At 36.6% G+C, this 26,317-nt stretch overlaps 6 protein-coding genes across 7 annotated transcripts in view; 2 read left to right on the forward strand and 4 right to left on the reverse strand.

Annotated features, from left to right (window-relative positions):
- Ac13e (Adenylyl cyclase 13E) overlaps positions 1-6,910 on the reverse strand; it is a 7,869-nt gene extending 959 nt beyond the window's left edge. Inside the window, exons 1-8 of the mRNA XM_070675265.1 lie at positions 6,493-6,910; positions 5,398-5,687; positions 3,860-5,235; positions 3,469-3,723; positions 2,935-3,380; positions 2,709-2,864; positions 2,418-2,617; positions 1-2,318 (exon numbers count right to left, since the gene is read on the reverse strand). The exon at positions 1-2,318 is cut by the window's left edge and continues 959 nt beyond it. Coding sequence (XP_070531366.1) covers positions 611-2,318; positions 2,418-2,617; positions 2,709-2,864; positions 2,935-3,380; positions 3,469-3,723; positions 3,860-5,235; positions 5,398-5,678 — 4,422 coding nt within the window. The 5' untranslated portion in view covers positions 5,679-5,687; positions 6,493-6,910 and the 3' untranslated portion in view covers positions 1-610. The remainder of the gene's footprint in view (positions 2,319-2,417; positions 2,618-2,708; positions 2,865-2,934; positions 3,381-3,468; positions 3,724-3,859; positions 5,236-5,397; positions 5,688-6,492) is intronic.
- A 339-nt stretch (positions 6,911-7,249) lies between these two features.
- On the forward strand, positions 7,250-9,268 carry Jagn (jagunal). Its single transcript, XM_070675324.1, has 4 exons — positions 7,250-7,750; positions 8,031-8,172; positions 8,312-8,527; positions 8,647-9,268. The coding sequence occupies exons 1-4, from the start codon at positions 7,659-7,661 to the stop codon at positions 8,773-8,775; spliced, it is 579 nt and encodes a 192-aa protein (XP_070531425.1). The 5' UTR covers positions 7,250-7,658; the 3' UTR covers positions 8,776-9,268.
- An 8-nt stretch (positions 9,269-9,276) lies between these two features.
- Positions 9,277-16,763, reverse strand: Magu (SPARC related modular calcium binding-like protein magu). 2 transcript variants are annotated; one of them, XM_070675301.1, is made up of 11 exons: positions 16,550-16,763; positions 16,217-16,362; positions 14,830-15,458; positions 13,078-13,237; positions 12,482-12,856; positions 12,092-12,316; positions 10,832-10,918; positions 10,495-10,725; positions 10,236-10,408; positions 9,886-10,051; positions 9,277-9,802 (listed from the first exon to the last, which is right to left on the reverse strand). In XM_070675301.1, exons 3-11 carry the CDS (start codon positions 14,917-14,919, stop codon positions 9,723-9,725), a joined length of 1,587 nt encoding a protein of 528 aa, XP_070531402.1. In that variant the 5' UTR covers positions 14,920-15,458; positions 16,217-16,362; positions 16,550-16,763; the 3' UTR covers positions 9,277-9,722. The 2 variants fall into 2 exon arrangements, with proteins under 2 accessions (XP_070531402.1, XP_070531403.1); XM_070675302.1 differs by having other exon boundaries at positions 16,217-16,366.
- A 158-nt stretch (positions 16,764-16,921) lies between these two features.
- LOC139113872 (uncharacterized) lies at positions 16,922-18,612 on the reverse strand. Its single transcript, XM_070675322.1, has 5 exons — positions 18,479-18,612; positions 18,226-18,356; positions 17,757-17,964; positions 17,252-17,508; positions 16,922-17,071 (listed from the first exon to the last, which is right to left on the reverse strand). Exons 1-4 carry the CDS (start codon positions 18,548-18,550, stop codon positions 17,290-17,292), a joined length of 630 nt encoding a protein of 209 aa, XP_070531423.1. The 5' UTR covers positions 18,551-18,612; the 3' UTR covers positions 16,922-17,071; positions 17,252-17,289.
- On the reverse strand, positions 18,311-21,638 carry Cdk9 (Cyclin-dependent kinase 9). Its single transcript, XM_070675316.1, has 7 exons — positions 21,124-21,638; positions 20,728-20,812; positions 20,487-20,577; positions 20,194-20,360; positions 19,825-20,063; positions 19,588-19,735; positions 18,311-19,388 (listed from the first exon to the last, which is right to left on the reverse strand). Exons 1-7 carry the CDS (start codon positions 21,228-21,230, stop codon positions 19,080-19,082), a joined length of 1,146 nt encoding a protein of 381 aa, XP_070531417.1. The 5' UTR covers positions 21,231-21,638; the 3' UTR covers positions 18,311-19,079.
- Positions 21,639-21,656: 18 nt separating this feature from the next.
- On the forward strand, positions 21,657-26,161 carry Wdfy2 (WD repeat and FYVE domain containing 2). The gene is made up of 7 exons (XM_070675314.1): positions 21,657-21,940; positions 22,383-22,524; positions 22,585-22,790; positions 22,892-23,131; positions 23,239-23,377; positions 23,459-23,658; positions 23,882-26,161. The coding sequence occupies exons 1-7, from the start codon at positions 21,780-21,782 to the stop codon at positions 24,018-24,020; spliced, it is 1,227 nt and encodes a 408-aa protein (XP_070531415.1). The 5' UTR covers positions 21,657-21,779; the 3' UTR covers positions 24,021-26,161.
- The last annotated feature ends 156 nt before the right edge of the window (positions 26,162-26,317 follow it).

Raw genomic sequence — 26,317 nt, forward strand, 5'->3', positions numbered from 1 at the left:
ATATTTAAAAAAATTTATTTAATTCATAATTAACGGGGTATTCAAGTTTCGTTGAATTCTTATCACGTCGGACGCACTTCGCTGTTGCTCTTAGAATATCGAGTAGGATAAAATGTCACACATATTAACTTACGGTAAATCCTTTTAAAATATCGCACAAGCGTTTCATCATCACTCAATCGTTCAATCGTGAAAGATAATCTTTTCGTGACTTGACTTAGGAAACAACATCAATTGCACTTCGAGTTTGACGTTTAAGTATACATATATATTCGTGCAAAAAATTTACTCGTGGTATCCATATAATAAATATATATATATATATATATATATATATATATATGTTGAATAATTACCACTTCGATGTTCAAGAACATAAAACGCTTCTAAAAAAAAGATCCCTTCGTCACTGATTCTGTTTTGTACTCGAGACAAAGGCAGATCTCGGATAATTTTCTCGCAATATACCTTTTTCTCATTAGATTCAATTATCGTTCGATATTTTTTATAAAAATACAATGATATATCTTGTTTATAAATATCTTTTGCTAATAAGGTTGAGCAGTCAACGAATAAGGCTTTACGTTTTCTTTCACCGGCGTGATGACTGTTATGCTTCGCAAACATTTTTTTTACCTTTCAGCAGGAACACATCCATGTTGTCTTTACCCTTAACGTACACCTGTCCGCGCGGCTCGAATTCGTATCCTTCAGATAAGGCATCTAAGCAATTGCTAGCCATTTGTATCCTTCCAGCAACTCCGGTGGAATCCATACGCGATGCTATATTAACTGCGTCACCCCAGATATCGTAATAAAGTTTGGTAGCGCCAATTACGCCAGCTGTAACATCACCATAATTAAAACCGATTCGCAATATTAGCTTGAAACCCAGTAGATCCCGATTAAAATCGTATATCACTTTGTGCATTGTCAAGGCAAATTCCACCAGTTGAAACAGATGTGTGTATTCATGTTCACTTTGCTGTCTGACTTGTGGATTTAAACCACTCGCAGCCATGAATGTACTGCCAATTGTTTTAATTTTTTCAACATTTGCGTATTCCGATCTTTCCAATAATTCGTCAAAGTCACCTATAAGTTCATTGAGCACGCGCAAGTACTCTTTACCACCTAAATATGATTCGTCGTACAGCTCATTGAAATTAACGATACTGGCGAAAATAATGCCCACGGACTTATGATTCTGCGAATATTTGGCGGTGGTTTTCAGCTGATCGGCCACATACTTAGGTATGATGTTGTGTAACAACCAGTCTGCCTGATTCTTCATTGATTGCACGCGCGTCTTATCGCGAGCCGCTACCGCATTACCGTGGAAGCACAATCGATAACTAATCTCAAATTCTCGATTCAGGAACCAGACTAGTAACAGTAGCAGTACCACATCCAAATATATCTCCGAGTTGTACAATCTCTCATTATACTTAGTATAAGATAGTCCACGAGTTGTAGATAATTCTTCTCGTTCTTCTATAGATTTCACGACAGACGACGGTGTTCTCGTCGAAGCAGCGGCGGTGAGATTTTTTGCACCGTTTAAAAAACTTACATCATTCAGTTCGCTTGCAAACGATTTGATAAAATTCGAATTCAGCGCACCTAACTGCGAGTCGTTGATACGATTGTTATTACTTTTATTACTAATGAGATTCTCCTGATAATATGGCGATATATGACTAACCACAAGACATATGAATAGTATGCCGGTGAGGGTGACCAGCAGATTTTTCATCCAACAGTTGAGCTGCGTAAAATTGCAAAAGTGGACTAGTCCGACAAAGATCAAGTAGCTGTAGTAGTATTCAAAATTGTTGAGATTTCGAAAACTATTGCACGTGAAATTCAGTAAAATAGAAATGATCGGTAAACCGACTAAGATCGCACCGCAGATGTGCCACGGATACCATCGGGAGAAAACTTTAAAGATCTTTTGAGTAAACGTCGCGTGAGCGGCGTTCGGATAAAGTATCTGACGAATGCAAAGCAACACCGCGATTACCTGAGCGGTGGTGGCGAGCACGGAAAATATCGTGTAATAAATCGTTGGTTTGCATAAAAGAAACAACGAGATTACATTAGCCGTGTAAACCAGAGCAGATATCAAAATGTCAAAGTACGTGTTAAATCTCGAAGTAGCCAAAGTAGGCGGATTATCACCTATTCCCTCGCTAACTTTGTGTGCGTTTTCTCGGTACTCTTTCTCCATTTCCTTGTTTTTGAAGAAAAGAGTAACGCTTGATAGTGGCGGCTTGACAAAATATGAACGCTGGGAGCTCACGTTGTCTTGAACACACCTTCAAAAAAATAATTTTTTTTTTTTTTTTTTTTTCTATCGCAATCTATTTAATTTCTATCGCAACTTATAAAACACTCTAAAAATTAAATTGTCTTACCTAATTAATTGGAGATCAGATTGCTTTCGTAATTTATGAAAGCACGCGCCGAACGTGTCAGTTACCATTGGAGGAAATGGATAAGGAGGCACCGATGACGAAGGTTCATGAGTGGAGTTTAATGTTGAACTAGAAGTATAATAGCCACTAACTCTATGTCCCAATAGATCTCCTTGAGTCATGCCATTCATTAAAAATAACTGTAAAGTCATAAAAAAAAAAAAATACGATAAAATAATTTATTCAGCACTAAGATATTCTTGAAAATATATTTAATTTATTAAAATGTACCTGCTGTTGTATACTACTTCGTCTGCTGTTGCTCTTGATACCGGAATCTTTTCTACTGCAAATGGAAGAAGCATTACTAATTGGCTCTTGACCAGATAATAAAGGACTAGAAGGTACAGGATTCGGGTCCATTTCAACGCCATTGTTTAGAGGGACCTACGAAGTAATTTATAGCAATGATCAATTATAAAGCCACTATTAAAAAAAAGAACAATGAGCTACTAACCCGTTTAAATCCATTGCATTCTTCGTATGTCTGAATATCGGCTTTTGCTCGTTCCATAGCGATATTCCTTCCCTCTTCGATTTCTAAAGGTGTCATTTCTTCGGTTGTTCGTTGTCTCTGTAAATATCTCCGTGGTTTATTCCTCACTTTCTTCTTGCCGTAACTAGCGGTAGACGTTGGACTCTTATTCGAATCCTCTTTCTCATCCATATCGCCATCGTTTTCGGAATCCAAAATACTGGGCAAGGAATTAGCCTTCACTCTATAATTGCTTGCGTTCGTGATCATATGGAGATAATGATATCGTGGTTTCGCCTGATTGTTGCACGATGCTAAACGATTCCGCGATTGCATCAATGGTGAAATACTTTTGGGTGACGTGACGTTTGTTATAAATTGATTCATAAAATCCGACTTACGAGCTCTAATAAAGTAAGTTTTTACGCCTGAAACAATAAAAATTCACACGTGTAATATACAATTTAGATTATGATTATTATTTCTCTCTTACTTTCTTGCATTTATTTTACTTACCATTGACTATATCTCCATTCTCCGTAATGTATTGATCGCCCAAAAATCTCAAAGTATTCTCACTCAAATGTACACGACCGGGCTTTCCCGTGCTCTCCAATTTATTCGCCAAAGTTACGTCATTTGACCAAACGTCAAATTTAAATCTCTTAGTGCCCACAATTCCGCAGAGTACGGTACCTGTGTGCACGCCCACCCTCATGTTCACACCTTCCCGTCGTTCGATGTCGAATTGCTTGATAGCTTCGATCATGGCTATTAAAATACAATTTATAATATTATTATTATTATTATATATATAAATATTTTATTAATATATAATATATAATAAATTATTATATATTATATATATATATAAATTATATAATATGTATAATAATATATTATTTACCTAGCCCCATTTCTATGCAACATTTTGCATGATCAGATCTTGGTTCTGGACATCCGCTTACACAGTAATAGCAGTCTCCTAATGTAGAAATTTTTTCGCAACCATGATGTTCACACAAATCGTCGAAACGTTCAAATAAATCGTTTAGGATGCCCACTAATTCCTCCGCAGTCTTGTTTGAACTCATCCTAGTAAATCCAACAATGTCAGCAAATAAAATACTGACATCTTCCATCGAGAGCATATTAAATGGGCGAAACAACGAACGAATGTCACTATTATTAGATGGTATCGAGCCTTTTTTTAAAGAATCTTCTCGCTCTCTTTCACGCTCGCTTTCCTCCATGAGCCAATCTGCAACTTTTGGTGGCATAACAGAGTGTATCATTTTCTCTTTTAATTGTTTTTCTACTTCCAACTGTCGACGGACCAGCAAGGATTGACCGACTTTCATAAACGTACCACGCATTCTCACGAAAGTCATTATCAAAATATGCATGCCTATTAAATGAATACAAATTTGCATCAAGATCCTTATTGTGAGATTCGTGGAGAAGTCGATATCATCGGCAAATATGTTATTGTTAGCATAATAATCTACAGGCGATGAATTTACGGTGGAATTAATAGCGGTTACCATGGCTGGGACACTAGAATTTAATCTCGTTAAAACATTCACGTCGTTTAAGGTACCGTATAATCGTTGAGCCACCGTTTCTGAGTATCTCGATCCCACATTCATTGTGTCTCTGCTTTCACGTAATCTTGATAACGTTTCTGTATTAATTGCTGTAGTAAAATCACTAATATTACGTATCACATTCTGTAGACCAGCAACAATTAAAGGATTCTTTAGAGATGCATGCCTAAGTACCAACGTTCTGTCTCCTTCTGCTGTCATATTATTAATTCCTGAAGTATTTTGTACAGTTCGTTCGGTTGTGTAAAATCTCGGTCGTACGTCCTTTGAGCCATACAAATAGGCAGTCAGGAACTCAAACATGAATGAGTACAAGGTGGATATTCCCACGCAAGCATAGAGTGGCATCGGCAGCACTGTATAAATAACTAATAAGATTTCGGAACACAGGGCAAAGTGCCCAACCAAAGTCAGCCCATCTATGTCAGGTGGCACCAAGGCAAGGAAGAGTAAGGACAAAAAACAGAGCATTGACGCAACTCCCAGAGAAGTCGGTACTACGTAGGATTTGTAGTAATCTGTATGCGTTAAATAAAGAACAGCAGAAACAATAATGCCGACGATACCAAAAACACCCGCTATTGCCGCCCACGTCAATGTCTCATTTTCTACTCCAATTATCACAAAATACATCAACCACGATAAGGACACTAGCAAGATATACGTAAGAGCGTACCTGCAAACAAAACAATTATCAGGCATTTTTCTCACAATTCCTTTTAACTGTAATCGACAAAAAAGAACTAATAATTGGCCCAATAATCAATTGCCAATTATATACATTCATATATTATTTACGGTAATGATATCCTCATATAAATTATATGTTAATACGAACCGAAATCTTAATCTAATTTGAGGGAAGGCACTTCTCCTATACTGTTCTTCGAGAATTTCTGAATCAAATCTAGGATTCCACCAGGAACGTGGTGCTGCCCGTTCAAAGGGCACGGGTAAGCTGATACCACAGCATCCTAATCCCTGGCCACTGTGCGCCAGATATGTTTGTATATATGGTGCCAGAGATATGTGAATCTCATCCTCGGCATCTTCACTATCGTCTTTCGCCCGAGTAAAGCTGACGGATGAGTCACGCTTTCGATTTAATTGAGAAGTCATATTGACAATCTAAAATATTAAACAATTAATTAATTATAACAATAAATTAATTATTACTAAAAGTATAGGCGCAGCGCAGCGCACCACCATGCCTCTAATACGCGAGACAAAGTATTCAATAACATTAAAATAAATGACTCAATGTTTTGTAAATAAATTCTTTATGCGTTACAAAATTAATTGATTAAATTAATCGCATAAATCGATATATTTTGTTCTATACATCAAGTGCAAATAAAATATACAAGTTTGTACATTAAAAAACAAGATTGCTACATTCATATCCAATTATCCTATTGAGTAACATCTATAAATATTATGCAACTTGAACTATTGACATATGTGTTATCATTCTGTTGCAATTACAATAAGCAACTGCTACTAATAATACCACATATGCTATTTAATGCTTTTTAATGAATGCTACAAACGAAGACTCATTATTCTCTAATCCACATTATTCTTCGTTCGCTCGGAACGTATTATCACCCCAAAAAGTCATACAACGTCAAACTGACATTTCGAGAGAACAGAAAATTTATGCGATTTAAAAGGACATGTTTTATTCAGGAGCAACTCCGACTTTTTCGAGAGTAAGCGTATGAGGAAATCCGAACCCAATCTCTTTCGTTTTGCAATATTAAACTCTTGGATCTATCGCGGGTCGTTTCGCGTGGAAATCCTCTCGTCTTTCGCGTAAACGCTGAATTCGCGAGATACGAAAACGGATTGTCAACTTCAATGTCAGCTCGCAGTGTCACTCTGTCGCGGCGTAAAATCACGCGCGGTGTTCGAGGTCGATGGAGAGACTTACCGCCAGTGGGATTCACGATGGTCAAGGGCGAGAACGCCAGTGAGTATGAGGTATCATCGTCCTTCTCGCCGAGATCGGAGGTGCGGGAATCAGCTAGTGTCGCGGGACACCATTTTTTTTTTCCTTCGCGGCTCTCCTTCAACGGTGCCGTCGCGCGAGGAAGGCGCGGATGATGACAGGCCCGCGGCGAGATCGAGAGGCGGTCGAAGAATCGTGCCAAACGGTGGCCAAACGGTCGCGAGTGGCGAAAAGGAAAAGAAAAAAAGGAAAATAAAAAAAGAGGAGAGAAAAAAAGCAGTAAAGGAATCACGCGTGCTCGTCAACGCTGCCGAGACGTTCTCCGCCGCGACGTTCCTCAGCCATCTTAAATCCGTCAGCAGCGAAGGGGCAGACGACGGCTCCAACGGCCGATTAACAACGCTATGCTCCTATTTGCCCCTCCACGACGTCGAACTCAAACGTCAAGTGAACGACAGTCACCGCTTCATGGAGGCTGAAACCCTTTGAAAATGCGCGATTATCAATTAGAAAAATAATCTTAAATTTATTATATGTAAAATAAATTTTATAGCGTACAGGTTGTCGATAACGATGATCATCATTATTCCTAATATTATATATGTATATTACATTCTACGTACGGTTTCGTTTTATTAATCGATTCGTTTATCGATATGGATCTCAATCGAGGTAATCGAGAGTTCTTGAATTTCCTCGCGCCATTTTGCATACGTGGCGGCTGTAGCGGCCGCGTTGGCCAATCGGATTCGCCAGAGATTGACAAACGTGATTTAAGGTACGTTCATCTTTTTCTTTTTCTTCTTCTCTATAAATGTTACACGTTAGAAGAGAATAGCGACTCTCCGAGCGCACCCTTGATTGCGGCAAATACAGCTCTGTACAGCTCGTTTCACGTTCGGCGACCCACGACTGCCACGAAATCGACGCGATTCCCAGGTATTCCGGAGCCACGAGGCCTGAACAGGCCTGACGTGGTTGCCGAGCTCACTCCTGTTTCTCATTTAACTGTACGGAGCTCGAAAATAGTTAAACATTCGCCGATCAAGAAAAAACTGCCTTTCAAATTGTTCGAATGAATTCTATAATATCTTCTTAATCGAGTGCTTGAAGAAGGGATCAACTAACACCCGTGCACTTTGCCGATTATGGCTTCGAAAGTTACCCTCTCTCAAGCTCTAGGAACGGATGGGAGTGATTATGGCCATCGGCAGAAAATCGCGACGCACTATCAAATTAGGTGAGAAGATCTGAAACAAGAAAATCCCGCGGTAGAGTTATCTCCGAAAGACTTGTGTTATTCATTCACTCGGTCATTCAGTTATTCGGCAATATATAATTTGCATTTGGCTGCACGTATCGATTTCAACAGCTATTGTTTACCAGTCACAATGCCGATTCAATATAGTATAATGAATAAATCTGTTATGGACAATATACTTAATATGCAAAAATATATCGAAACTTTTAATTAATTTCTTTTTAAATTTATAAAAAATACGAAATATGCTTGTTTTCAGTGCAACAAACAAATCACGACTCAAGTATTGTATATTTTTTCACTACCTATTATTCTTCGTTATGCTTGCCAAGCTATCTGCAGACATATTAGATCGTATGGACATATTTATTTTAGAAATTGAAGAGTTACAAATACCACAGGTATAATAAGTTTCAATAAATTATGGTTGTAGTACTCAGTGTAATTTTTCAACTGGTTGGAGATAGATATGAAATAATTATATGCTGTATATTTAAGTTTAATCTTGTCTAATTTTTGTTTTTTTTTCTTCTATTTCAGCCATTGTACTGGGAATACATATGGTGCATTAGTATGCCATTATCCTTCCTTGCTCTTTCAGCAATAAAAAAAAATAAAATTAAAACTCTGCAGAAATATATGATAGGTGTTATTTTACTGGGTTATGGCCCATTGATTTATGCCATTGTATATTACTTTAAGGAAGTCTGGACATACTTGACTGTAGGCAAGTCTGAGGACATTCATTTGTGGCAGGTACAATTGTTTTCAAAATTATGTTGAAATACATTTACAGGATTTCTTAAAAAATTTAATTAAAACATTTTTTTTTTAATGTAAAATAAGTAGAAGTACATATGTTTCATTTTTTTTAGGGCTTACCGTACGGTGTACTGTGGTATGCTTTTATTCTTCTAGCTTCACAGGTTCATTCTTTTTCTTTGTACTTCTCGTGGAATTTGCTGGTTGCATGGAGAACACGAGGTGCCAAAAAGATGGATTGAACTCGAGAGGCAATTATTTATCCACAAATTACGTTCATATAAATTATGAACGTGTATTTTGGAATATTTAAATTTTAACTTTTATTTATTGTGTATGTACAATAGGAGATAAAAGATTATACATTGTTGATCGAGAAATAGCATCTAAAATCTGTAAAAGTTATATGAGAAATGTATATAAATGAAAAAAGTTATACATGTATATATGAAAAAATATGCACGCGCACAAATTAGATTTATATTTTTTCAAACGATAGACTTGTACAAATACTTGTTCCGAATGCGTATTTGCTATTTCCGTAATATGTAGCAAATAATTTATGTTTATGAAAAAAAACTATATTTGTGTTCGTAAAAAAATGTGTATTTGTAAATAGAATACACTAAATACTTCTTACTAAATTACGAATTGTTTCATAAACTAAAAATGTGTAAATACTTAATTAAATGCTAATTTTTGTGATTAAAGAGGCAAATGGATAAAGATATACAAGAGCTCGATGTTGAGAAAAATGCTATAAAAATTCCTTTATTCAAGATCCTTTTCTAAATTTGTTTTCCGTGATTCAATTATTTAAAAGATTATTTATGGACTAGGTGATAATAAGAGTACACACATACCAATAATTACACCGTGATATTAATAATTGCCAATATGACAAAATTATTCCATAAGCAAATTTGCAAATTACTAGAATTTAAACTAAAATATGAGCAAAAGAGATGAAATAAAAAGAAAGCTAAGATTTTTTCAATTAAAAAATTTTAAGTATAAAAATTGCGTTTATCGCTAAAAATTTATGCTTTCCGATAACATATCAGGGTAATATTATTAAAAAATGACACATTGATTTCTAAAATTCTAGTACCTACTTGATAATTTATAAAAAAGATGAGTGTCTCTTTATTCTCTCTGGAATCGCGAACACAAGTTATCACATAGTGTGTTAGTCGTCGTTGAGAAACTGGTCTAGTGGATTTGGGCCTAATCTTTTCGGTGTAGTTAATGTTTTTTCTGGATCGTCACCTAAAATGCACCAAAAGTTGACAAATATTAAAAAAATATTTTTACGAAACGAAAAGTAAAATAAAGTAAAATTATTATATTACCTGTTGTTGGACGTTGAGCATTGAGACAGCTGAGCCATTCTGTCATACTAATCCGTCTATCGTTATTAATGTCACAATATCTTGGTAATTTCTTACCACATCTTCGGAGTTGTCTGTTGTTTGCTACCATTGTGCGAAAACTTTTCCATTCTTTCTTTTCTAAAACCTGCAAATGTAAATGCATACGTACGTAAAGTTATACAAATACAATTAGTTGACTGAAAATTGTTCCGCCAGTACTTGTGTTGAATACATTACATACACACACATTTTATTCTTTTATTATAATATATTATTTCATATATGTTAATAAGAAAAAAATTAGTCGAATATTGTCTTTCGTCGAATACCTTATTTTTATTCTTATCAAGCATCACAAAGTGCCACGTGGCTATTCTTTCTTCTTTAGAAGCCGGCCATTTAACGGTGGTTTCGCTAGAATCGTTACTGGATGCTTCCATTTTTTGTTGCATGAGAGTCATTAGATCCCGGAGAAACAATTGTTTTTTAAACTCTGGACATCCTATGTGCGTTAAAGAACTAATGTTTAATTTAGAATACACAATTTATACTTAATGAGTAAATTTTAAGAAAACGGATTACGTTTACCTTTCATAGGTCTACTGGGAGTTGGAACTGGATTACAATTCGGTGTGCGATCTTTCGAAGACGTTCCTGGTATCGGCTTACCTGTGTCCTGATATACGCACCAACAATAACCCGAATAACATTGTACTCGGTGATATCTACCGTCGGACATGCACTGTGGAACATAAAATTTTTCTTCCCGCTGTTTCTGATCTTCCAGCACCGATCTTCTGTCCGATATGCAATCGTTCGCTGCAAAGAAATATTTATAATAGTCAGATATCCATGTACAGAAATGTAGAAAAATACTGATTTATTTAACAGCAAAATGTTACAATATATGTATTATCAAACTTACCGTCGCTTTCTTCCTTAGTATCTGAATTATCGTCGTTAAACGGCAGAGATTGAATGGGATTACCAATGGCTGGACTGCCTTTCAGAACTGTAAAAATTACATGAATTACTATAACTTATCTGGAATAACATACATATTTGAATTAAATATAAAACTTTTTATACTTTTAATCGCAGAATTATATTTCTTTTTTTGTGGATATAAATTAATTTTCTGCTCTTTGAAAATTTTTGTTCTACGCGTTTAAATAAATAATGCAAACGGAGAGTGCTGTGTCTCTGTTTCATCGAGAAGTAACACCGAGAAATAACGCGGTGGTTTACTCGTTATTAGACAGTCATAAATAGCAAATAATCATTGCCGTCATGACGCATGGGCGAGAATTTAGCTCGTACATGAGGTCAATTACTTCAATTCTTCAGCAACCGGTCGCACGCGTGCATTCGTGTAGGCAACTTCCGGCAGGATTTACAAATGTTAAGCGAGTCAACATGACGGGCGCATGTGGTCCTTGACCACGCGTGACATCCTGTTGCGGTGGTATCGCCGTTAATTTAAGCCGCGATTTAGACGTCGAAATAACATTCCTCCTCCGCCTGATCGCGGCCCAAAGGAGAATTGTCCTCCTTTTTTTTTCGTTTGACGCAACTTTCCATATCTCAAACCCTGCGAAACTTTTGTTTAAAATATTTCTAGAGTTTTTTATGTGTCGCCGCTATGTACGATTGCTTCTTTTTCATCCGTTCACAATTATGTACGGATCAAAAAGTCACTCGGGACTGCAAGTGAGAATTTGGTTTCTAATTTAAAAGTTTGTACAAGTGACACGGCGATAAACGACGCGAGACAGCATAAAATACAGCATCTAACAAGGGACATGACCCACGTATCCAGCACCGATTGTTTTCTCCTTGAAATATGTTATTAAATATTAAAATGTAAGAGATTTAATTTGGACGTGTGTTATTAGGCCTCAAGTTTCAACTTTTTTAGTATTATTTTTTAAAGCTATTCACTTATTATTTATATATAATAATATATATATATATATATATATATATATATATATATATACATTTTTTATATCATTAAATGAATTATTTTGATACTAAAGAAAATGATAATGCAAACGATAAGAAATTAACACGTAGGTCTTTTTTTTTAAGACTTAGTTGCGTGAATGCTTATTGTCGTATACGTCGTGTTATTGTCCAGTGGTTAACTACTCGAAAGAAGACGTGCGGTATGTATGTTACTTACGAGTGAAATCATTGGCGAGACAGGCACCCCATTCCTGCTTGGATAGTTTTAAATCCCGATTTAGGTCGCACGTGCGTGCGAACGTGCGTGCGCATTTCTTTGGCCTCACCGCCTTCTTCGCGAGTCTTCTGAGCTCCTTATATTCCGTTTTATCTAAGTAGCCGTCCGCGTTCTGATCCAGCATGAGGAATTTCCACGACAACACCCGCTCGACGTTCTTATCATCTATCAACAGGAAAGCAATGCAGACTGAGGTACTGAACTTACGCAGACATCGTCTATCAGCAGTCTTCTAACTTTTAAAATTACGGTGCTTTGCGCCAACCGATAATTACGCTAATCGGAAGGCGAAAGACTAATTGTTACCGATAATTACGTTCGTGCACTCACCGTCAGCAGATATATTAGTCCGCCTGTATTCAATTTTGAAATTTTCGATGAGATTTGCGTTGAATTTGGACTTTTCGGTGCGATCGCAGGTGTTTCGATGCCTATTGCTGACATACTGTCTGCGTTGTTTTCTAGTCGGCGAGCGTCGCCTCTGGCCACTCCTAGTGGAAGCAGCAGATCTGGAACCGGCTCTCAAACATCTCGGTTTTTTGTGTCTTACCGTTGTGTCGGGCAACGGCCGGCCTTGCGGCGTAACGCACCAACAATACTCGGTCTCAGCGTGACACTGGATCGGCGCGTACGTTCCATCGGGCAAACAGTTGGGCCTTATGCCCAGCCGAGCAGTCAATCTCGCCGAAAAGCAAGCTGGGGTCTCTGAAATAAAGTCACATGTGTTAATTCGACCGTTTATCTCAATTTTCATTTAACATGCAAAAGCAAGAATGCAAAAACAAAAGAAAAAAAAAAAAAAAAGCCTGCAATTTTCAAGCAAAGATAAGAAAGATGGAAAAAGCTCGAAACAAAACTTGAATAGCAGTTTAAAACATTTTTCCTGTTCTGTTTCTGTTAGCAGGATAAAAATAAAAGATACTCACCTGGACAAGGCCCCGTGTGCTTGATAAGGACGGATACACCTTGACATTGTTTAGAAATGACTTGACATTGATTGGAATACGTGACTCCGTCACTTCCGCACACCGGTGTGCTTCCACCACCGTTCATGGTGCATTCGGCTATCCTTTTCCTGCACTCTTCCTGTAATAAATTGTTTTAATTTCTATTAATAAGGCATGAAAATCACAAAAGCGACAAACAATTTTTACACGGTTTTTGTAAAAATAATATAGCGACTAAATTATACAACATTCTGTACGTAATAAAAAAATCAAAAAATCAAAAAATTAGAATATTCTTTTATATACTTTGTAAAAATATTTGTTATATACAACTGTAACATTTCCATATAATTATATGCACACGAACAACTTTTTTTCCTCAACTTCTACTTCTCACAAAAACATCTCCATAACAAAGAAAATGCAAAATAGGACTTTGTCAGAATCGAAGCAGCGAGGAAAACGTCTAGGGTGTAAAATATCCCAAGTACCGTTCTAGAATTAAATATGCGTGTTACGTGCAAGCCATCTAATTATATATTCGTAAAGTAAATGATTGCCCGACCACATTGCATCGTGACGTCTTGCTGGCGGAAACCTCGACGGGAAGGGAATAGTTGTACGGTTAGTCGGTCGTCTTTTATCATAATTAATTTGATAAGGAGGAAACGAATGGCCACGATATAAAGGAAAATTATTTTCTCTTCGACCGCTGCGTTGAAGCGTGCTCAAGCGATTACGTTATCATCGTGGAAATTGATCGAGCCGCTCGATTTCTTATAATCTTGTACACATTCTCTCGTTTAAGAAACGATCGGTCCCAAATATTGAACGATATTTAACTTTTCGATCTACTTATAATTAGCGCGTCGTGTTGCTTGTTAGTTTAGCCGGACGTTTTTTTCTTTTTATTCGATTTGCTCAATCAATTTTAAGAATAAAAGTATTAGTCACGGTTAAAACATGTTCAAACTGTTCTTATCTATTATAATCTAATCGATAAATATATATTCTTATTTACGAATCTTTCCGACAATTGAAAAGCATGTAATTTAATATAATTTCTTCGATTGGCAGTTAAATTTGCAGCAAACGTGTAATCATTGTCATTAGACGCAAATTGCAGGCGCAAAGCCATAGTTTTTCTTTCCCGTTTTGTATTGCCGGCGTGATATTATCGCCGCTCTAGAACGGAATTGGTGTAATTGCTAAATTGATACAATTGCTAAGAACAGTGAAAGTTTCGCTCGTTTAAGCTTCCTCTTAACAATTCTTTTAAATGTTACACCACGGCGTTTTATTCTCGTTTTTACGATCTTTCATTTAAAATTCAAGTTCTCAGCTTGGCAAATTTATTTCGCGAAATTTCTTCAACGTTTCTCTTTATGTCTTTTTAATTTAATGTAAAATATAATACGGAATTCACAAAAAAAAAATAAAAATTAAAAAAAAATAATAATTTTTGTGTTTCTTTAAAGTAAAGTTTGAGGAAATAAAAAAAGTTGCTTGTGCATAATTATATATAAATGTAAGAGTAGCGAGAAAATCGACAAACCAACGCTAGTGTTGTAAATCTCCAACACTATATTTACAAGAAAATGTACTTTCATTGCACTTACGCGATTAAAAAATTATTTTAAAGCGTCGAGGGATCGAATGTAACATTTGAGACCGGCTCTCCCGAGACAATTCGCGCAAACGAATAAAAGTAAAAAGAGATCGCTCGAGTACCTTAGCCGACGTTACGGTGTTAGCCGCCGCGGCATCGAAATCAACGACGAACAGCAAGAGTACAGCGGCTCGTATCGACAGGAGCACCATCGTGTTCTCGCCAATTCTCTCGATGCGTTTCTCAGAAAATGATGAAGGAACGGCAGAACTTGTCTGCAAAACACGCCGCCAACACGCGTGCAACACTCTATACACGTACACCCGCTACATTCCTATGTCCACGGTGCGCAGCGCATTCCTGCTCGTCGGCCTTTTTATCCGGATGCTGCGTACCGCGAGACTCATCAGTTTTCCGATCTACGACCCGCAGATTTGGTCCTAGGTGAATTATGCCACGAAGAAAAGGACAGCCGGAAAGGGACTCTTGATCCGAATAACCGCGTGAAGCGTGACCAACCGTAGCGAATGCCGCGGATCAACTGGCACTTGCCACTTGCCAGGCTTGGAGCAGCCTCCGCAACGGCCTGATATTCGTAGCACTCCGACACTCCGGCACTCTGCGTTTTTCTTCCAACGGGGCCCCGATCCTTGCCCGGAGAAGGGATGCATATAGCGTTCCCGAAGTTTAGAAATCACGGCAGCTTTGACTCTTTTCAACCACCTCGGGCAAGCCTGGCATTTCTGTCACTCTGCAAAATTTTTTTTTTTCCAGATAACTTTGTTTAAAACGATCTTACGGACGCGTCTTACGGCCCGATCATCGCTCTTTAAACTTTGGACTTTTGTACATATATATTAATTGTTAAAAAAAATTGATAAAGAATTTGTGAGGGAATAAAAAAAAAAAATTAAATTAAAAAATTAGGCTAGATTAAATTAAGACTGGGCTGAATTTAAAATTGAAAACAAGATGTCTACTTTTTAAACATAGATACTTTCCACTGAGGATCTCCTTGAAGAAGTGCTTAAATAAATAAAATCATTACACTTTCATGCATGACAGATCGCATAAAACCTACAAATATAGTCTCGAAAAAACGGCAATCTCAGTATTAATTAATATTTCGTAAACGAAATCCTCTCCACGATCAAAATGTAAATGAAATTTACAACATTAATCGTGCAAGTGAGAAGTAACAGAAATGATGTCCAGTGATTATGTTTTCACTTTCTTTCTTTCTTTCTTTCTTTCTGCTCACGCAATACGGATGCACGACACGTGCTGGGCCTGAGATTGCATGTGAGTCATCAGGAATTCGAAACTGATTTAAAACTGGTTGTTTGACCGACGGAATGCATTTTTTAGTGAACAAGCTCGTTATAGAACAGGGGTACTCAAGAGGGAGAACGTCTTCGTTATCTGCCAGTTTTTAAGGAACCAATGAAAAATTTTATAGCGATATTGTTGCCACTGAATATTTGACCACAAAATCTGTGTTTAACTTACCTTTGACTAAAGATTCATTTCTTGAACGTGCGTGACCAGTCGTCGTTATTTATCAACTAATCAAGTGGATGGAATGGCGATCAAAAATTAAGCGTAAGCCTCCTCGTTAAGTTTTTATTTGATATAATCCGTTTGCGATGATAAAACTGTCTTGAAAAGAAAGTGCAGTTGAAAAGTAAATAAGTAAATATGCAAAAAAAGAAAAAAAAAAAAAAATATATATATATATATATAATAATATGTAATATACTTGATGGATTCACCAGAAAAATGGCAACATAAAAAATATAATACAAACTAAATTTTATTTAATAAGTTAACGTGCTTCTTAACCTCGGCCACTTTTAGTAGAGATGCGCTCGATCTCAAAATGAGCAAGGATCACTAGCTCCAGGCTCGATCGAATGGTTTGCTTACGCAGCATCTCCTGGAGCAGAGGAAAAGAGATCTTGTTCGGCTGCATTATACCGTTGATACCGCGTCCGATTTACTGACGAAGTTATACGAAGCCGATTATCATTATGTCAATAATACTGCGCGACCTGCAGCGGCTCGGCGCCATTGACGCCGTTTCGTCTGAAGTTTCTGAACTTGAGCGCATGCATATCGAAAGTCGCTCGCGCTCGAAACGCATGCGATTTTTTCCCTCTTGCGCGCCATTACGTCACGCTTGTTTAAAAATTAATACGAAAAAAAAAAGGTAACGCCTCTAAAAATAATTTATTTTTCCTTATTAATTAATTAACTTGTTACTCTGTCCTTTAACCTGTTCGAGGCTCGCGACATGTGTGAAGCATGTGTGTTAAATTACGAAACCAAAACGTGCGTGGAACGTGTGGAAAACGTGGCGAAGAGCTGAAAAACACATGGAACACAAAGCGTGAATTAAGAAAGAACAAACTGGTAAAAAAGCTTTATATTCTGTAATTTTTTTTTTTTTTCAGATATTTATAGATATTTATTGTGTAATATATGTAATATATGTATATTATATACATACATTTATACATATATCAGAAAGTATATTATACTTACAGGTACAGAGAAATATGTTTGAGAATCGCAGATAGATATCAGTCGATTGAATGATATAATATTTGTGCGAGAACCCGTATCCCATCCTCGAATTTATGATACACGTACGATCGTTCTAATAATGATCCAACGGGAAATTTTTCCACCACTATCATTTTCCCGTCTTCTTTTTCCGTTAAATGCCAAACGTTGCGGAAGTACATTGTTCGAATGAAATTATTAATAAGGTTCGAACTGCTCCATATGCACACGTGCACCTGTAATATATATTAAACATTTTTATTAACGCCAAAGTTCATTATCAGATAATTCTCACTAATGATGCCATTCCATTTTTGTCGTTTTATAAAATTCATTAAATGTTGAATTAAAAAAAATTGAATTAAAATTATCTGAGCTTTAATTAATGTAAATTAGAAGCCACGATTATTTTGTGAAGACAGTTAAAAAAAATGGTTTGCAAATCAAAGGTGTGAATTGATTTCTAACACAATTCTTTACTTACGTTTTTTTTCAAGACCCGCGAACACGCTTTTGCGGAATGAAGTATCGAGGCGCAGACTTTGGCAATGCGCGTACTCGAGTCGTCACTTTTAGTAGCTCCGAAATTGAGGTAATTGTCCAGGCTGTCTATTAGAATCACGGAAGGTACGGCTGCATAAGTATGCAATTTAAAAAGCTGCCCCACGAGAGCCTCGTAATCCGACAAATATCTGCGTGAATTAATATCAAGACATTAATTGTCATACGCCACGTGCAATATGTATCTACAATATACATATTTTATAAGACAAGTTAAATCGAGCTAGATTTATTATAAAGTTGATTCACGTTAGCAGAAGTAGCTCTATTTTACAAATAATGCATCCAAAGCGTCCATAAAAGTCTTGAGGCTTCAAGAAGCAGCGAGAACGACGACGGATTGTGCAAAAAAAAAAAAAAAAAAAAAAAAAACCTGTTGCATTACATCTCACATAAATCTCATTAGTTTTAGAGCCGTGACCGTTGGATTACTTCTATCGTGACAAGCCGCGGGTTGACTTTCCAGAGGCATTGGAGTAATGTAAGCGACTCGTTGTCCTTCTTCCGCCCAGTACGTCGCGGCCTACGGAAAAGTCTTTGAAAACTCTCTTCTGGGAAATGTCGACACATATATGCGCGACAAGTGCATAGCTTCGACAGTCGTTTAACTTTTGTATGATATGCATAAAAATAAAAATTACGCACCTCAAACATAAATGATTTGCTCAACTCTTTGGAGCCGCACAATAATGTAGTATTAACATGTTTCGGAAACATCGGTGCTGCTGTATAATTTCCTTGTAGGCAACTTAAAACTCTTAGTATTATATCACTTCTTTGCAAAATGTATTGCACCAGTTTTTCTAACGAGATACGAGTCGTGTTGTGTTCAGAGGTAACCGGTTACCTAACCTCATTTACGACAACTTCACGCTTCAGCTGTTGCGTTCCTTCTGCTACCATTGTTTTATATTTGTATCATATATTTTTATATACATTTGTCAGTTGTGCGTACATTCCACATTCCTTTATTTAACGTGGAAACAATAATAAATTATATATATTTTTAATTATTAAAATAACTTTAATAACTATATTAGAATTGTATCAAAAATTGGTAACATTAGGATGGAATTACACAATATATGACAGCCATTTATATAAAACTTATTCTACATATGTATAAAATATAGAACATATACAGAATGTCCCATAGTAAACGAACACGTTTTCGAGAATAAGTAAAATGTTCACTATGAGAGACACTTTGCAGATTTGTTTCTATACATATATTGACAAAAATACATTAAAAGACGCGATCCTGGTAACCGCTCTCAGCCATGCTAGAACTAGGCTTGGCTGGTCCTCCAGGCACTTGATGGTGTGGATGTCGCATGTGAACAGATCGCCTTGGTGGTGCCAGATATTCAAACATACTCTGAGTGTGCTGTGCTAGCATTTTACTGAGATCGCATGGCATCGGATCAGTCCAGAAGAAGTCGTGATTCAGCGCGGAATCAGAATCGCATCTTTTGCTAGGGTCGAGTATTAAAAGTTTGTCCAACAGATCGCAGGCGTAAGGGTCCTTTAAATACGGCTTCAGTCTATCTTTAACCTGTTTAAAATTGTAATACATATTTATTAGGTAATTCAAAGTACAAATATTAAAATTGGACAAAATCTGCTACTTAAAAAATGTTGGTTTTAATAATGTAATTTATATAAATTTTTTATTAAAAAAAATTAATTAATAAATAAAGGAGTTAAATGTATCTAGCCACATTACTTGGTCCAGCATTATACAAGATTCTTACTTTTCTTTTTTGCCCCTTTGGAAGATCCATTTTGTTAAACAAATCCAGATTTTCGACACCAGGCCATACTTCGGTCGTTATCGAACCACACAACTGCGAGATCAATATAAGCTGTTGCTGCTCCGTGTTTCCTTGCATTATGGGAGATCTGTGAATTTAAAGAATTTTAATTGATACAGAACAACACGATTACTTATAAGAATCACATGCAATATAATCATTAAATGGCATATAGACCTTGTCCACATTTCGGCCATTATACATCCAGCGCCCCATAAATCCACAGGAGGTCCGTAATTTCTATCACCGAGCAACAGTTCCGGTGGTCTATACCAAAGTGTCACAACTCTATTAGTGTAGCGGTTTGAATGGCCATTTTTTGCACTAAATGCTCGTGCCAAACCAAAATCAGCTAACTTTAATACGCCATTCTTTGTTATTAGAACATTAGCAGCTTTCATGTCTCTATGTAAAATCTGAAAAAATTTAAATGTTAAATAAAATACATTAAATTAAATAAAATACATAAAAAAAACATTATATTTAATATATGTACATTTAAAATGTATTATTTAAAAAAATGTAAAATATTGTATAATTTTTTACCTTATTGCTGTGTATGTAATAAAGACCATTAAGCAACTGTTGCATTACTTTTTTAATTTCGCCTAAACTGAATTTTACATTTACATTTGACAATAAACCAGCCAGGTCGTGTTCACAAAAATCAAATACCAAATAAAAAGTAGATCGATACCGATTATACTGAGTTGCTGAAAATATTACAAAATTAATTAAATTTGATATTATTATGTGTATCAATATCAATTATTTTTATTAGCATTTACTGCTAATTGTAACAACTATTAAAAAATAAAAAGTAAAGTATGTATACGTACCTCGTGTTCTACAAATTTCTATAAGGTTAACTACATTTTCATGTTTCAGCAGTTGTAATATCTTTATTTCTCGCAATGCCGTAATAGGAAACTATAATGAATAATAATGAAATTTTAACATATATTAAATTATTGTAAAGTTGTAACAAAAGTTTATATCAAATTATTAATTCAAAGATTTAATTAAGAATTTATAGTATAATGCATTTAAAATAATTGTAAAATTATAAGATTAACTTACTCCTTCTTTCTCATTGTCCATCAATACTTTCTTCATTGCAACAAATTTCTTGTTTGTTTTCTTATCCTTAGCCTTAAACACTTCTCTACAAATTATATATATAAATTAGAAAATAAGTAAAATTAAATGTGCTAATAAAAAAATACAATAATTCTACTCTTAATCATCAAGTATTAGTACATATTACACAAAGAATTTTATTATTCAATTATACATTATTTCAGTGAATGGTCACCCCAAGTTTACACAGAGCCAGGCCAATCTTGTGTAATAATGTCATCATGTTGCTAGCTTATACTTTTATTCGATTACAAAAATAAGATAAAAACACGTTTATTCTTTTGCACGTGTATTAAATACGTTAAATTCGATAAACAAATAAAAAGTTGTGCTTACCCAAAAGTCCCCTGACCGATTTTCGCAACTTTTTCATACTTGGATGATTCGTCGCAATACGGGAAATCAAATTCTTCGATGTATTTCTCTTTCTCCTTCGTGTTCATTGTATTTATGTGCACGATGGCCAATAAATTAAGGGTAGAATCTCGTCTGGAGCAGTTCCGAAGCGTTCTGGCATGAGATGGAATTCCACCAGCGGCTGAACTCCAGCCACTCCAGATACTCCAGCCCGTCCAAGAACGAGAATCGTAATTGAAACTGTTGAAACTGCAAACGGTGACGGTGGCTAAGTTTCCATCGAGAATTAAAATCGGGTTAGAACGAGGTCAGAGCTGTCAGAGTGGAGTCTAACCAGTCGGGATCGGGTTGCCTTGCTTGTTTTTCACTTGGTTTTCATCATACCATAATTCTAGCAGGGTTGCACTTTGCAGTAGAGTTGGAGCAAAACGAGCGTTACCAACTTCGTAAAATACGCGTCCATTGTATAACGGACTTTAAGTTTCGGAACGCCATCGGGTAGATGACGTAAAGTTGGCCGCCGTCTCCGATCCCGGTGGTCCGCGGGCGTCGCGATTACCATCTGACAACTGTCAAATGGCAATATAGCACTCGTTCACTTGTGACTGCACGTCTCGCTGGCGCGCGATTGAGAAATGGCAGCGGAAATAAAGCCCGCCCCGGGCGTGAACCACGACAAATTCAGCAGCAGCCGCAAGCCGGTCCTCCTCTCCAAGTTGGAGGGCTGCAGCGACGACGTGAACGCGGCTATCATCATCCCGCGGGAAGAGGGTGTAATCAGCGTTTGCGACGACAGGTGTGTATCCGTCGCGTCAGATATTTTCCCGGAATCACGCATCTTCGACACGACATTTTCCTCGAGAGTGATCCACGTCTCTCTTTTTATGCATTCATATCTCGCGTCTTTTATTACATTTTCTATCTTGTTCGATTCCGCAAACCTCGACGAAGCTCCCCACCCGCGTTTCTCTTGCGAAAATTGCGCGCAATTTTTTGACTACGTGGACACACCTTGAGCTCTATCTTTCTGTTTCACACATTTGTATGAGTGTATATACGCGCGCGCGCGCGCGTGCAAATTTTTTTTCCTCTCCCTCGCGTACGTACATATATACTTATACATGTACTTGTATGTGTATATGTGTTAATTATGTAAAATATTTTTAATAAACTTTGCAACAGCCTTCAATTCAGAATTTTCATCATTTGCTTTACCTCAATTTTGTTTCTTTTTTTAGGACAGTCAGAGTATGGCTAAAACGAGATTCCGGTCAATACTGGCCAAGTATTTGTCAGTATATGCCGGCAGGAGCTACCTCTATGCATTACTGTGTAGAAACAAGGCACCTGTTTGTAGGCCTGGATAATGGAATCATTAACGTATGTTGTGCCATCTTTCTTTTGCCTTAGAATTAAAGTAACTTTGACTTTTCATTACAGGAATTTATCTTGGAACAAGATTACAATCGAATGACAGCCTTACGCGAGTATGTAGCACATCAGGCAAGAGTCACAGGGATCGTGTTTGCTCCCGATTTTGAATGGGTCTTGAGTATAGGTCGTGACAAATTATTTCAATTGCATAGCTCTGAAACGGGACAAAAATTAGGATCGTACCAAACGGACGCGTGGTATACTGCCCTACAGTATCCTTTTTGCAAAATTTAATTTTTGCGCAAGTAAAAATGTCTTTTACACAACATATACAGACGAGGTATCTTGGAAAACTTAACTCGCGTGCATACAGATTTGATGCTCAGTCCAAGCATGCTTTTGTAGGAGATTATTCTGGTCAGATAGCAATGCTGAAACTGGACAATAGTGGCGTTACCTTCATCACCACATTAAAAGCTCACACGGGAAGTATCAACGCCCTGGCGTGGGACTCGGAGAAACAATTGTTATTTTCGGGAAGCTATGATCAAAGCATCATCGTCTGGGACATCGGCGGTCGACAAGGCACCGCTTATGAGCTTCAAGGACACCAGTAAGCGCGCGCACGTAAAATTCTTTGAATTTTGCTCGGTCGGAAATCATTTAAATTATTTCCAAGACCCACTCTGAAAAAAAAGAAAGAACCATTCTCTCTTTCAGTAACAAAGTGATGGCGTTGTGCTACGCGAGCGGTGAACGCCAGCTCTTGTCCGGAGGCGAGGACGGCGTGATTGTATGCTGGAATATGATGGCGAATAGGAAGGAAACAGCGGCTTGGGTCGAGTCCGACATCTGCCAGGTATTTTCAGGAGACTCTCGAGTACAGTATAAATGCTGCTTCGCGGCGTATAAAGTGCTCTAAAATTGACGACATTCCCAGGCTTGCGGAAGACCCTTTTTCTGGAATATAAAAGCTATGATGGATCAGCGACAGTTGGGATTGAGACAACATCACTGTCGCTATTGTGGCCGCGCGTTGTGCGCTCGCTGCACGTCGCAACGAATACCGATACCGGCAATGGGTTTCGAATTCGAAGTAAGGGTCTGCGATCAATGTCACATGCAACTCAAGTCAGAAAAGTAAGTTATGTGTTCTTCTTCAAGATACAATTGCTGCTTTCCATTGATATTAAAACTCTGATAACTTTCACGTATGACGTTATTTCATCTTTGTTTAATAATTGTTGAAAAACGACAGAGACGTCGGAAATAAAAATTATTTTAATTTTAATGTATTATGAATGGGAAGCAACTATTGACCGTCAGCGAGCGATGAATTAATATTCGCCTTCGGTTTACGCAGCCAAACGTCACTGGCCTCTTTTCACGACGCCAAGCATAGCGTCGTTGGAATGGACTTGGATGCCCCCAGACGAAGATTGCTGACTATCGGCCAAGATCGGGTTATTAAAATTTGGGATATATCTGCGCTCTTTCAGTGAACTTTCCTCCTCCGCGTATGTATGTCGATAATTCAAACTGACGCGAATCAAATCACAGAGGTATCATCGTACTCGGGAAAATACTCGGAAACTTATTTTTGTGATTATGTAATTATACCTATCTGTGAGCCGATGATCGTGATTGCGCAAACCAAACTAACCCGCTGAGCTGCTGACGGATCGTGGGCGATCGTATTTGTCAGTCTGTCGGTGATAACGCCAGAGCCTGCTTAATTTGTATTATCTGCGTTCTAAATATCGGGATAGCTGGAAGGGCGACGAGTACAGCGCAAATACGTTAATTCAGTGGCATTGTCTTTAAATCGTGTTGTAACGATAGAATTACTTCCAGCGTTTGTGCGCCTGCATAACGCGATTACACGAAATAATAGCAAATAAATAATTCGTAACTATATACATGTATATGTGTATGCAAGGTGCATGAACTCTCTTTTTGAATTCGAAAGACACGGCGAGACGATTTTTTTGACAGATACTACGCGGCACAGAATATAATTAAAAGTATTGAAATATCTTTCGGAGTGCAATTAAATTTTTTTTAAGACACATATATTTAAGACACATATATAAATCGAATAAAGTTAAATATTTTATTAGATATTCAAAGAAAGAAAAAAAAAAAAAAAAAGCTCGGCTCCCAAGTATATTCAAAATTTGCAGAATTTTACTACATTATTACGTCAAGTAGCAAATTAAGGGGCCCATTATATCTGAATCACCATTTTGCAACTTTATATATTGCTATCAATCGTCCATATACATTTTGTTACTAAACAGTAGTACTCAAAGTTTTTAAAATATCTTTAAATTTACATAACATATATTTTCAACTGATAAAGCGGTTACAAGAAAACTAGTTATCTAATGTAGGCGTATAAAAGCGAAAGAAAATATTTTAAGAACTTTTAATTTGTTTTCTATATTATTTTCTATATTATGAAACTATTACCGAGTTAAATATGAAAACTTTCAATTGTGCTATCTTTAAATTGACTGGGCGAAGTAGCGATATGTATCTCGTACCAAGTCCTAGTCTTATTTGTTATATTATTCATGCAGGATTGTTTAATATTATTATATCGTCTTATGAGAACAACCAGGCAAGAGAGTATCTACCATTAAGACAATGTTGGCTACTCTCTTGACTATACATATAAGTCTTCTCAAGTACAATAAATAGGTACAAGTTATGCAAAAATTGATTCAACGACTCTGTAAGTTGTGATAAAAATGACATTATAATTTATTTATTTATGTTAATTTTTCTTTCCATCAGAAAGAAAAGTGCGAGAGAAAAAAAAGGACAATTGTTATTTTATTTTATTTCGTCAATGCAAATTTATAACAATTATGAAATGATTAATTTGTTTATGACGCTAGAGATAATGAGCTTCCATCGAACTTTACGCGTTGAAGAGATGAGGATATGGGCAAGATTTAGCAAGAAATTGTTTCGATTGACTCATTCTCGCACGATAATTATGTAACATGACGCATACGCAAAATGCATATCTTGTACCTGAATATACGTACGTTGTATAACTATTTTACATGGCGATCACATCATTATTGTGATTTTTTCCATCGGAAATTTCGTAGGTAGGAAAGATCACCGTGAGAGAAATCATATTCTTGTTATCAAAATGTATCTGGATTTATTCGCGGGATAAATTCTGCATTTTGAATACCCGAACGTGCGAATGTAATTCGTACGGTCCAGATAAACTATTAGCATATTGAATACAAGTGTACTGTACGTTTGTAAGCTCGATTAGAAGACACCCTAGTAGCAAGTATTATCCACAATTTTTGTATGTTTTGCTAAAAAAGTATGTATATGTATATTACCTAAATATTACATGGACGTGCTTCTTATTGTAAACGTTATGCCATTACACGACCAGAGCAACTACATTTATTTGGCGGTCACTTGAAAATTCGTAGTTGTACGCGTAAAGGAAGAGGCAGATAAATATCAAATTGTACGCTGCGAGGTGGCTACCATTCAGCCGGCCAGGAAATTCCGAGAGATGTAAAAAGAAGCGATCGAGTCACGTGTACGTATCCTATTCACACGTCGAATTGATACAAAGTAAAAATATATTTTCAATGTAAAACAATCCCCCGCAACCTTGTCAATTTTTTTTTATTATTTTTTTTTTTTTTAACAAACGAAACGATCCCAGACTATCGTCTACTAATTGCCTCGAAGTCCCTTTTGATCAATTTATTATTAAATCGTATTATAATTATCGATTTATTTTTACTTTATTTTT

Source organism: Cardiocondyla obscurior, linkage group LG03 (genome assembly GCF_019399895.1).
Source record: "Cardiocondyla obscurior isolate alpha-2009 linkage group LG03, Cobs3.1, whole genome shotgun sequence".
Lineage (NCBI taxonomy): Eukaryota > Metazoa > Arthropoda > Insecta > Hymenoptera > Formicidae > Cardiocondyla > Cardiocondyla obscurior.

Bases quoted from the DNA above. Each gene is read 5' to 3' on its own strand.
- LOC139113872 (XM_070675322.1), bottom strand. From the start codon at position 18,550: ATGTTTCCGAAACATGTTAATACTACATTATTGTGCGGCTCCAAAGAG. The intron at 18,357-18,478 runs GTGCGTAATTTT...ACTTTTCCGTAG, and splicing joins GCAAATCATTTATGTTTGAG to GCCGCGACGTACTGGGCGGA. The intron at 17,965-18,225 runs GTGAGATGTAAT...TAATTCACGCAG, and splicing joins CTAAAACTAATGAGATTTAT to ATATTTGTCGGATTACGAGG.
- Jagn (XM_070675324.1), top strand. From the start codon at position 7,659: ATGGCTTCGAAAGTTACCCTCTCTCAAGCTCTAGGAACGGATGGGAGT. The intron at 7,751-8,030 runs GTGAGAAGATCT...GCTTGTTTTCAG, and splicing joins GCGACGCACTATCAAATTAG to TGCAACAAACAAATCACGAC. The intron at 8,528-8,646 runs GTACAATTGTTT...CATTTTTTTTAG, and splicing joins AGGACATTCATTTGTGGCAG to GGCTTACCGTACGGTGTACT.
- Cdk9 (XM_070675316.1), bottom strand. From the start codon at position 21,230: ATGAACACGAAGGAGAAAGAGAAATACATCGAAGAATTTGATTTCCCG. The intron at 20,578-20,727 runs GTAAGTTAATCT...TATTCATTATAG, and splicing joins TGGACAATGAGAAAGAAGGA to TTTCCTATTACGGCATTGCG. The intron at 19,389-19,587 runs GTAAGAATCTTG...AATTTTAAACAG, and splicing joins CAAAGGGGCAAAAAAGAAAA to GTTAAAGATAGACTGAAGCC.
- Magu (XM_070675301.1), bottom strand. From the start codon at position 14,919: ATGGTGCTCCTGTCGATACGAGCCGCTGTACTCTTGCTGTTCGTCGTT. The intron at 12,857-13,077 runs GTGAGTATCTTT...ACTTTATTTCAG, and splicing joins GCACACGGGGCCTTGTCCAG to AGACCCCAGCTTGCTTTTCG. The intron at 10,919-12,091 runs GTAAGTAACATA...TAATTTTTACAG, and splicing joins TCTCGCCAATGATTTCACTC to TTCTGAAAGGCAGTCCAGCC.
- Wdfy2 (XM_070675314.1), top strand. From the start codon at position 21,780: ATGGCAGCGGAAATAAAGCCCGCCCCGGGCGTGAACCACGACAAATTC. The intron at 21,941-22,382 runs GTGTGTATCCGT...TTCTTTTTTTAG, and splicing joins ATCAGCGTTTGCGACGACAG to GACAGTCAGAGTATGGCTAA. The intron at 23,132-23,238 runs GTAAGCGCGCGC...TCTCTCTTTCAG, and splicing joins TATGAGCTTCAAGGACACCA to TAACAAAGTGATGGCGTTGT.